Consider the following 11,077-nt stretch of genomic DNA (forward strand, 5'->3'; position numbering starts at 1 on the left):
GCTCAAGATTCGTTAGGGGCCAATCTTGTCGGGACTGCCTCCGCGTAGTTGCTCTCCGTTGGAGGTGAATCTTCTCGGGGTTGCCTCCAGGTAGTTGCTGTCCGTTGGTGAGCAATCTTCTTGGGGCTGCCTCCAGGTAGTTGCTCTCCGTTGGGAGGCAATCTTCTTGGGGCTGCCTTCACGTAGTTGCTCTCCATTGGGAGCAATCTCCTCAGGGCTGTCTCCTCGGAGTTGCTCTCCGTTGATGGGTTTTCTTACGGTATTTTGGGCTTCGCGGTGTCCTCGGGTGGAATGGTACGGTGGACGACATCTCTCTGGGTCGACCTTCACCGGTTTTATGTACCCAGAGTGAATTTGTTTCGGAGGCTTCCGTCATTCGAAGTCGGCAGCTCCTCTCCTCCGAGCGTTGGCGGGCTCTGCGACGGGAGAGGTCCTCGCGGAAGTCCTGTCGATGGTATGCCAGGCGAGGTGTTGGGCATTGTCCTCTCTGAACGCGCTCACGACTACCGAGGAGATGTATTTGCCTCTGGCTCTCCAGATCGCCTCGCAAGCGGGGCAGTTCGAGAGGCGCTTCCTCCTGCAGCTGCAACGTCGACGGAACTCAACCAGCTGCGTGGGACACGTCGCGTAGCGATGGTCGGACGACTTGTAGTTCCAGCAGACCAGGGTCAACGGCTTTGATCTACCTGAAGAAGCTTTAGGGAAATGGACTGGTGCGTTGGTCCCTCGGATGGCGGATGCTGGTGTAGATCGGTTGGAGTTTTCCTGCCCTTGGCTGGGCGCTACCTTGGCAGGAGATGAGGAATGGCCGACAGTGGGCCGACATTTGGCCAATGCTGGCCGACAGTCGGCCGATTGCCCACGCATCCGCCCGGCCTCCCAATACTCGGCCGACTGTCAGCCAGCATTGGCCAAATGTCGGCCCACTGTCGGCCAGCATACCGTCCTTGTGGACGGGGCTGGGGAGGTATCGTTAGCTGGAGTGATGAAGGGTGCAGAAAGTGTGTCGGGTGGTTGGTGACCCGTAGCGACCCGTGCGCTCATCCGTTGGCACCGCTGCCGATACTGGCCCAGTGTCGGCCAATACTGGCCGAGCCTCGGCCCACTGTTGGCCGTTCGTCATCTCCTACCAGGGACGTTGGATGCCATTTCTAACGCTTCCTCTGGCAGAAATTAATCGTCACTATTAGCTATAAATCTGAAAAATTTTGGTGATTGTCAATAGTTCACCACCAGGTGGCCCATCTTCATATTTTCAAGTTTCAGATCATTCGCGATAATTTCCAATGAAAATTAGACAGTCAAAAAATCAAAGGATTGCAAACCTTCAACTCGGAAGCAACAAGAGCCAAAGCAAAGAAACGCGACGTTATTAACAGTAAAAAGAAAATAGTTTTTGTCTCAAAATGGCATTGATTGGAGCTCACAAAATTCATAGGCACCCTGACGACTCGGAAAAACAGTCACAAGCAGAACTCAAGTGGATGAAAATACAAAGGTAATTAACCAAAAATTTATTTGTAATTAAAATTATCGTGGAGTTGGAAATTAATGAAAAAATGACAACAGACTCTGTCTTGAGATTAGGACTTTGCTGATGGAATGGACGTGGAAAATGTCCATCTGACGTCGATTTCTAGTAAATGAAAACTCAATTCATGAATTAACATTTTTATTCATTTATTTATTAAACTTATTTGTTCCACGATGACGGAAAACAATATAAATCAGGGAAGGACGACTCAAAAACTTGTTTCATGTTGAATAAAAATTACCATTCGTTTTACTCCATTTTTCCAATTGATTGCCACAAGGATTGTCATCATAAATCAACTTGTTAGTTGTAAAAACTCTAGTTCCCTTGAACGAAACAGTATAAACCTTTTAATTACCTTTTAATTAATTCAATAAATGATGTGCAAAACCCGAGGATGCACAAAATAAACATTGAGAGCACAATACAGATTTATTAGAAAACTTTATTATTGAAACTTAGTGAAACAAAATTAATTGAATAATATTTTTTAAAGAAAGAATAGAAAAGTTGAAGAATTCCGGTGGTTGTATGAGGGTCAAGTGTTTCACAGGAAGTCCCATGGCTTTGGGGTGCTTTCAAAGGTTTTCAAAACTGGGGAAACTGAAAAAATTTACGCTGGGGAGTGGGTGGATGGTAAAAAACAGGGTTTCGGTGCTTTCTGGTACTCGAACGGAGATTTCTATGAAGGAGAATTTTGTGGAGGTCAAAGACACGGTTTCGGAAGGCTGTGGGGAGCTGATGGTAGCTTCTATCAAGGACAATGGAGAGAGGAACGATACGAAGGTCCTGGGATGTTGATACAGGGTGAGGACTCACGTACGAAAAAAATTAAGACCCGGGAGATAATGTTGGGAATGTTATCTCCATTGTTTCTCTAACATAACATCAAATATGTCACTATATGGGAGAATGGTAAGGTTTAACAGTTATTGAAAAGCCTTGATCAATCGCCATCATGACACGAAGCGATGTAAAATAAGTAAAAAATAAAACAAAATGGTATATTGTCCATCAAAGTGGCGTTCTAACTGAGAACGTGAGCAGAGAAAAAATTATTTTCATTCATTTTTACTACTAGCATGGAACTGTTCTGCCTAACTTTCCCAAAAATTCTGTGAATGATTTATCCAGGGAAAGATCCTTGATAATCACCTGTGACAACATACATTTTTGTTTCTGAAGTTGATGGTAATCGCTACGAAGGCAACTTCTCAAAAGGAAAAAAAAATGGCCTCGGGAGATTCTACCACTTGAGACGGGGGCTCCTCCAGGAAGGCTTCTGGAGCTCTGACATCTGCAAAAGTAGTATCATGAGGGACATCTCCAGGGATTTAGCACCAGAGCCTACGATATACCCAATCCCAGAGCTGGTAATCCCGAAATAAAAAGCCAAATCGAAATTACTAGACATATTACAGGAATAAAACTAGGAATACACTTTTGTTATTTATTTCCAATGGGGTTTCCCCTTTAAATTTAAGTCAATTTGCGTTTTACTACATTTGTCTCTCAGTGGTGTATGTGAGGAAGATCGAGCTTTCGAAAGGATCAAAACTGGATTTTTTTAAATGAGTAGTTTTCGTTCCTTTGGTACTGTTTATTGTTATTTTCTTATAATTCTTTCTGTAATACAAATTTTTATGAATTTTCCAGGGCAAATACATCTCCAGAGTCTCCCTCGCCCCAATTGATTGAAACGCTAGTTGTTTAAGGAAAAAGTACGAATAAATAATCGAATTACAAAAAAAATCAAATTCTTCGTCAATCAGTGTCCATAGGAATCATCTTCTCGTCGATAAGTCACAACGCTCTAAGGGAATGTATTCGCATTATTTATACTCAATTTTTTTCATTCTGTAATGATTCGATAAATATAAGTTGCCCAAATCAATAACAAAGTAAAAATTTAACAGAGAAAAAAAAATTATAATTTAGTTGCCAGAACTCGCGATTGCTATTCCAATAAATACAAGTTGAATTCGATATATATGAAATTGAATAAAAACCCACCAGAAATTAAAGAAGTAGTAAATCATTCAGACTAATTTTTCACTCCTAGAGTGCCAAGATAGAAAAAAAATCAGAAATAATTATTTTTAATATTTACAGGTGTCCTGATATTTTTTTCAGTTCGTAGTTACATAAACCTATGTAAATATTCTTAACGATCTATAAAATAAACAGAAATAGATTATTCTGTGGAAGGTTTTTTTCTGATTTTTGCAATTTTCCAATAGAAGAGGAAATCAAGATATTTTATCTCATTGTATTTTGGCACTGACTTGAGAACTGCTCCAAGATGACCGGAAATTATTCCGTTTGATAGCTCGGAGAATTCTCATTTCTGAACACTGATCATCAGCCTATGTCACGCCAGTAAACCTTACAGTTCCAATTCTCCAAAAATCCTCAATCTCCTTCCGTCTAGAAATATCCATCCCTCCATTTCTTCCAAAATCCCTAAATTTTTATCCCTCGACATTTGTCACTTTCAATAATTCCAATGTCCTGATAAATCTATAAACTCCCTCGCACCTCCGCAAATTCCAGAATTCATCTCGCGAAGAAATCGTCGATCCTCGGTCCTCTAATAATTTCCTAATCTAATCCCAAAAGTACGAAAAAATCCAAAATCACATGATTCTAAGAATCTTCAGATCTCTATTCCTTAAAAAAGTCCCCTGCGGCTGATTCCTCAATGTATTGATTTTCTAAAAATGGAATGACTCATTCCCTCGAAAATCTCATCTCCTTCGCCAAAAAATTCCGTTATTGACAGCCCTCCACAACTATCAATCTCTCGAATTTCAAAAAATATCACCTGTTGGAAAATGTCTCAATTCCATGGTCCCACCTCTCCCCAAATGTCTGACACTTCTCATCTATAAAAAAAGCTTTTATACTCAGTCATTTAAAACTTTCCTAAACCTCATTTCAAAATTCCGAAAAAAGTTCTCCATCAGTTTTCTGTGATTCTCCATTTTCGGGGGCTCTAAGACTCTGCAATTCCAATCTTTTCAATTTCTCATCATATCTATACTATTCCATTACCGCTAACTTTTTGGTTCCAACTAATTATTTCACTTTTTTCAGTCACAAACCTTCCAACTTCCCTTGAAGGAGTCCCAAATTTTCATACCCCTAATTATTTTTTTAGAAGAGTTCCAACGCCCAACAAAAATATTGCTGCCTAACGAAATTTCCAAATTTTCATACCCCTATTCCTTGTAAATTTCAAACTATCACCAATAAAGGTCTCGTTGAGCCTCGATCCCTCAGAAATCCCCCATCCCCATTTCGAAATGACCAAACAAACCCCAAGTTTCTCACCTCCCCTATTATAATAATTCTACTATAATTCTCTGGTTCCCCTGCTTCCAAAAATGATCTAATGCTGAGGTCAACAAATTTTCATTTACTGACAAATCACAAATTTTTAAGACGTCATTTGGGAAATCTCTCCTCAGACCAATTTTGAAATTTTCACGCCCTCAAAAATATTTAAACCGTAATTTCAAATATAATCCTGAATGTTTTCCTCTCTAAAAATACCCCCCCCCCCCCCAGATTTGAAAAACTTGTAGAGTTAGAAAACCCTTCTCTTCCTTCCAAAATCTCGTCATCCCCATCTCTTGAGAAATCTTGAAATTCTCGTCCCCATGAGGAGAAAAAAAATCCCTTTATTGACGCAAACTATAACAATCAAACAATTTTCTCCCATTAGAGATCAAATTTGATCTATGAAATTGATTTATGATCGACTCAATCATTGCATTGGTGCGCCAATGGAAAAATTTCAAAAATAAAAACTAATGATTATAGTAGGAAATTCGATCGTAGAAATTTGTAAAAACCCCGAAAAGTAATATTCAGTAAAAAGTACGGAGCAATTTCTTAATTTTTACGGTATGTTTCGTACCTTTAACGGAACCCTTCGTAATTTTTATCGTACCTTCGTTTTCACTGGGAAATTACGGAACTTCCGCGTAATTTTTACTGAGCTATTTCTCTTCCAGTCGAATTCCGTTTCATTCTAAAGAACTTTGAAAGTTGAAAATCTTCCAACTCCCTAATGACCTCCTCTTTGATCCCATTCTCAAAAAAAAACCCCCCAAAATTCTGAACTGACCAAAAGATCTGAAATTGGAGGAAAAATGTCTGTAAAAACTGGAAATGAGCAGTTCTACACAATATGAGAATTTGCTAACAAACTACTGCCGTTTCTCCCCTCGACATCGGTGGATTCAATTTGTTCCTTCAGAAGTTCCAACTCCCGGATACCAGAGACCGTGACTTCGTATTTATGTGCTGCAAGACTGCGATAGAAATGAATGGCAAAGGCGAGGAAAATGATGAGTACAGGAATGAGGACAATGCAGGCGGACCATGCAGCCGTCTGGGAGAAGTCGTAGAATTTCACCCAACAGAGAATAGCGATTTCAAGGAGGAAGAGAATGAGCCCAAGGAGAGTGGAGAACGCCCAGGCGATCTCGATGTACCAGTGGAGACGTTCATGGGGGGACTCATGGACGAGACTGATGCTGTGGAGATTGCAGACCGCTTCGATGTTTGGAAGAATGCAGGTGGAGATCATGAGGGCCAGCATGTGAACCGCGACCAGGAGAGTTGTGCACACTGCGAAAGTTATCAACATCGAGTTGGGTACGTTTGACTCGGGGTTCAGTTGGACCTCTACCATTGCCACCTAGACCAATAGAAAATTCTGTTACACATCTTTTTTGCATTTCTGATTGGACTCCTGTCCAATCAACAGGAGCAGAACTCGAATAATTCTCGATATGATTTTACAGGAAAAATTTACTGAAAAAATGTCTAGTCCAACCTGGGGTCTGAATCAGGAATTATGCAGTGGAACCAGTGGACTTCATCTTTAATTATTCAACTAATTATTTTTCCTAGTATTCATAACAAAAATGAAATAGAATCTCTCACCATTGCAAAACCTGACAACAAAGCCGAAGTTTTGCTGGACGCTTTGAGTTTCGCTCTGCTGAGCTGAAGTTTCCTCCAGGAAAGATAACCCGGTGTGTGGAGGCCATCACCAGACTGCGACATCTTTGCCTTTTGTAATGAAAAATAAAAACCGATTATTTTTAACGTCAAATGGAGAATAAAAGAGGAGGATAAAAATTAAAAAATTACGGCAAATTATTCTTAGAAATATTTAGTTTTCAGTATTAGTCACACAGGTTCGGCTGGCATTTGACGGGAACATAATTTTCAGGAACCACAAGACAAAAACATTGATTGCATGTACAAAGTACGTGGGGAATGTGCTGGGAGCAAATCTTTTAATGAATTAACGTACCACAAAAATAACGACGATGCCAGCAGGGTGGTGCTTACTCGACGTGATTCCCTCGATAGGTAAAAAAAACCAATGGGTGCTGAACGAAAAAAGAAATAATAATTTTTAATTATGAATGAGAAACAAGAACTGGAAGGGAACTTGAAGGGCGCTGAGGATATCACACTGAAGTCAACGGAAAATTCTATCGGATTTCGATTGAATTTCTCTGGAAATTCTATCAGTCTCTTCACAAATTCTATTGAAAAATTTGGTCGAATTTTTATTTATTTATTTAAAGAATATTCGAAACTATTCTAGGGAAAAATCGGTAAAATTTCATCTTTCCATATAACTTTTCCTGTCGGAAAGTTTACAATTTTCATTCAAGAAAATGCAGGAAAGGATTGAGAGTTTGAGCTGAGGAATTTTTGCGTGAAAATATTTTATTGCAATAAGTTGTAAAAAAACTCGAACTCTGTCGCGGTTTTCATCAAATTTTCCTTGTAAAATCTGAATAATGATTGAATTTTTAATAGAATCAGTAGAAAACTAGTCGTTCTATCGAAATTTCCATAGAAATCCAGAGAAATAGAATTTTCCAGGATTTTTTATCGCATGTGATGTGCAGAGAAATGAGTGAAAAGTGATAATTTCTATGGAGACAGTGGAGATAGGTGAAGAAGCGAGTAAGGACACCAGCCGGACTCTTCACAAATTTTTCAACAATTTCACATCTGGCGGGTGCGTTATTTGCCTTTTGCGTACATCATAATGTCAAATTTTGTGCGAAGCACACGTGCGGTAAAGATTTTCTGAGTCATGTGATTAGAAAATTTGCCAGCAATTACGCTCCACGGAGAGGAAAATTCTTAAAAATCTACGCGCCTGCTCCATAATCTGCCAATGAAAGTAATAATCGATAAAAATTACGGAACAGTTACGCACTTTTTCAGTGAATTTTCAGAAAAAAGTCCAAAACGTTCAGTGAAAAACTGCGTAACTGTTTTGTAATTTTGACTGACAGATTACATAACAGGCACGTAATTTTTCAAGAATTTTGCTTCGTGTGGTACGAGATAGGGAATGGCCGACGATCAACCGACACTGACCCGGTATTGCCCAATGTTGGCACATCCCTGGCCGACTGTCGGCCATTCGTCCTGCCCTCCCAGGGTAACATCCCAATCTTCCGACTCATCAGATAATGTTTACCACCCTCGTCGTGTAAAGTAATATTAATTAATTTTGTTTTAACTTACAAATAGTGCAGAAGTCCATTCGTGCGCGTAAAAGTAAATTAATATTTTTCATCACCAAACAGTTGGAATTAGAATTATTTCAATGGATTAAAATAATTTCCAAAGCCAAATTGATAAATAAAAAAAATTAATGTGAATTTTCAGTTAAAAAATAAGACAGAGTTTGGTTTATTTGGAATAATTTCAAAAGAAAAAAGTTGTTGGAAACGTAAGAGAATGAAAAAACGAGTAGAAAAAAAAGGAATGAAAATTATAATTTTTCCTTTTCCGGTACAATAATAATGAAATGTAATTGGGTGGGGTTTTTTATACTGACCTGGCAATTGTGAAAACGATTATGGAAACAATGTCCCTCGGTTGTATGCAAATGCGAATGATTCGGTAATTGTTGTTGATTTAAATTGCTTGGATTTCCAATCTCAGCACCAAAGACTGAGTTGCGCCCGGTGCTCGTCGACCATACAGACATTAGGCTCTTTTTTGGGGCCCCTAAAATCCACTAAATGACGCTGAAAAATAATAAAAAGAAAAAACATTTAAAATTCTTTTTAACTGCAAGATGTTGATATCGAGGGAGGAATCGAAAATGATCGCAGTGCAGAGGTGGGAAATGAGGTGAACTCTACTCGGCCTTGGAAGGAAAAATGAATTTAATGTTATTAAAAATTGAAAATATTTAGTTTACGTAACAGATAATACAATTGGTAATGGTCACAAGTGTACAAATGGATATAACTACTCAGTGATCACCAGTGTCAAACAAATTTTTCCTGAATCTTGTAATTAGATATAATAACAACTCTGCAGACTGAGATATCTACAATAATCACTTTAGCCAGCCATCAACGCTACCAATTATTTCCATTCAAAGTAGCTCCAACGGAAGTTGGAGCTGTGCTACTTGTGAATATTTTTATTTTTGGAATTTCCCAAAGCAAAATATTGATGGCAGATCATTTTTTATGTTGATTTAATGTGATTTATTCTATTGTTTTCCTTCATTTAAAATCATTAAACACAACATTATGATATTTTTTTCAGCATTATTTTGCAATAAACAATAAAAATGTTTGCGAATTGGTGGGTTTTTTGGAAGAATTTGACTGATTCAAAAGATTTGATTTTTACGCATTTATCCTATCAAAAACCGAAACGATGATATTAACATTGAGGAAGAAATTACGATTGCAAATGTAATCGAGTTTTTTGGAGTTAGTGATCCTTTATTGATCCTATCTTTTAATTTACTGCAAGGCTAGACTTATTTATGGCTTTTGTTAGTATAAAATATTTAGTCCACAGTTTTTGTTCAAATCTTGAGGTACGGAGAGAAAAATTGTTTAAAAATTACGTGCCTGTTCTGTAATCTGTCAGTCAAACCAGTATTCAGTCAAAATTACCGAACAGTTACGTATTTTTTCACTGAATGTTTCATCCTTTTTCTTGAACGTTCTGAACTTTTTCGTGGAAATTTACTAAAAAAGTGCGAAACTGTGCCGTAATTATTACCGAATATTGTTTTGACGGACAGATTACGGAACAGACACGTACTTTTCAACGAATTTTCCTGTCCGTGTGATAATCCCTTCAAAAAAAGAAGCAGCAAAATTATCACTTTCTGCATGAAATTGCCAATTTCGAATTTTAGACAGAAATTTTTCAAATTTGGGTAACTTTTCACGCAGTTAAATAGAGCATCACGAATCCGAATTTTCGAAAATCAACGGCTTGACAGAGTGCCAAAAAATTAAATCCATTGACCCTCTGTTTTCGAAAAATAATTAAGAGAAAATGACAATGAACATCATTGGGAATATGGACGAAGAACTTCAGCAAAAAAAATTGTAACATTAGTTGTTAATATTTATGCAATAATTGCCAATGACTCTTCGTCATTGTAGTAATACCCCAACATCGACCTGGTTTCGGATGTCCACGTTAACTACCTCCTGTCCAACGCTTGGGAGTAAATGCACCGAGAGAAAAATATAATTCACCCAATCAATTTGTTTCACACAAACATATACCCGTCATTTCCACGCAAAATTTAGCGCAAAAAAATATTTTTTCCCAGTGAAGAAATAACATGAAAGTGAAAGACCCAACGAATGCTATTACCCAATTAATTAGTCCGGTTGAACAAATTCTTTCACAACACATAAACTCGTTAAAAAAATCATAATTAATTTTTTCATTGATTTTCCAGTCGTTAAACAATATCACGGAAGTTGTTTTCTAATTATTAACCCAAAAAATTAATCATTTCCGCATTTGTCCAATGATTCAACACAGCAAATAAAAGATTTCTATAAAAAAAAGAAAACATTGAAAACAAAAAAAAGTTTTCAATTCCCTTTGCCATCTGCTCATTCTATTAATAAACCACCGAGTGGTTGCCAAAAATTACCTCAATATTGAATCGCAAAAAACGGAAAATAAATAGTGAAGTAAGAAAAAATTGCACAAATTTTATTTTTAAAAATCCCCCTCTCCCTTCCTGACCCTTCTGTTCTCAGAGCGTCCCTTCTCCATCGCACCCCATCGCAAAGTCACTCCAAAAATAACAAGATTATCAAAATCACGTGATCACGACAAAAATCACAACAATCTAAATCATAAAAAAAGAAGTGAATAATAACGAGTCCATTGATTAATTAATGATAAATTAATTCTTGTTATTACCATCTGGCGATTCCATCATCTCCCCCTCATTCTAATACCAGAGTCAATTGGTACAGAGTCAATTGCACGGGGAAAAATCATTTTTTTCAAAAGTTGTGAACAGAAAATGTTTGAACTCCACAAATGAATGAAAAAAAAACGCGTATTGCGAATAATGATACAATGTCGTTGGCGATGTCTGAAATGAGACTGAGAGGACTGTAATGAATCGTCGGTTGGAGACCAACAAAAACTGCAGATGTGTATCTTCTGTATGTGTGTAAGTGACGAGTAGGAGTTGAGTGTGTG

General features: G+C 37.9%; 2 protein-coding genes across 7 annotated transcripts in view; one reads left to right on the forward strand and one right to left on the reverse strand.

Moving 5' to 3' along the window:
* Positions 1-1,406: 1,406 nt before the first annotated feature.
* On the forward strand, positions 1,407-3,232 carry LOC135160238 (MORN repeat-containing protein 3-like). Its single transcript, XM_064116567.1, has 4 exons — positions 1,407-1,498; positions 2,031-2,341; positions 2,720-2,907; positions 3,191-3,232. Exons 1-4 carry the CDS (start codon positions 1,407-1,409, stop codon positions 3,230-3,232), a joined length of 633 nt encoding a protein of 210 aa, XP_063972637.1.
* Positions 3,114-11,077, reverse strand: part of LOC135160896 (calcium release-activated calcium channel protein 1) — a 36,386-nt gene continuing 28,422 nt past the window's right edge. For 2 of the 6 annotated variants that reach the window (XM_064118014.1, XM_064118013.1), the window contains 3 exons: positions 8,424-8,616; positions 6,491-6,619; positions 3,114-6,242 (listed from right to left, as the gene is read on the reverse strand). In XM_064118014.1, coding sequence (XP_063974084.1) covers positions 5,721-6,242; positions 6,491-6,619; positions 8,424-8,576 — 804 coding nt within the window. In that variant the 5' untranslated portion in view covers positions 8,577-8,616 and the 3' untranslated portion in view covers positions 3,114-5,720. Of the gene's footprint in view, positions 6,243-6,490; positions 6,620-6,866; positions 6,946-8,107; positions 8,396-8,423; positions 8,617-10,789; positions 10,991-11,077 lie in introns of those variants that run through there. The other 4 variants (XM_064118015.1, XM_064118012.1, XM_064118016.1 and 1 more) reach the window with 4 other exon arrangements.

The sequence above is a fragment of the Diachasmimorpha longicaudata genome, chromosome 3 (assembly GCF_034640455.1).
Source record: "Diachasmimorpha longicaudata isolate KC_UGA_2023 chromosome 3, iyDiaLong2, whole genome shotgun sequence".
Classification (NCBI taxonomy): domain Eukaryota; kingdom Metazoa; phylum Arthropoda; class Insecta; order Hymenoptera; family Braconidae; genus Diachasmimorpha; species Diachasmimorpha longicaudata.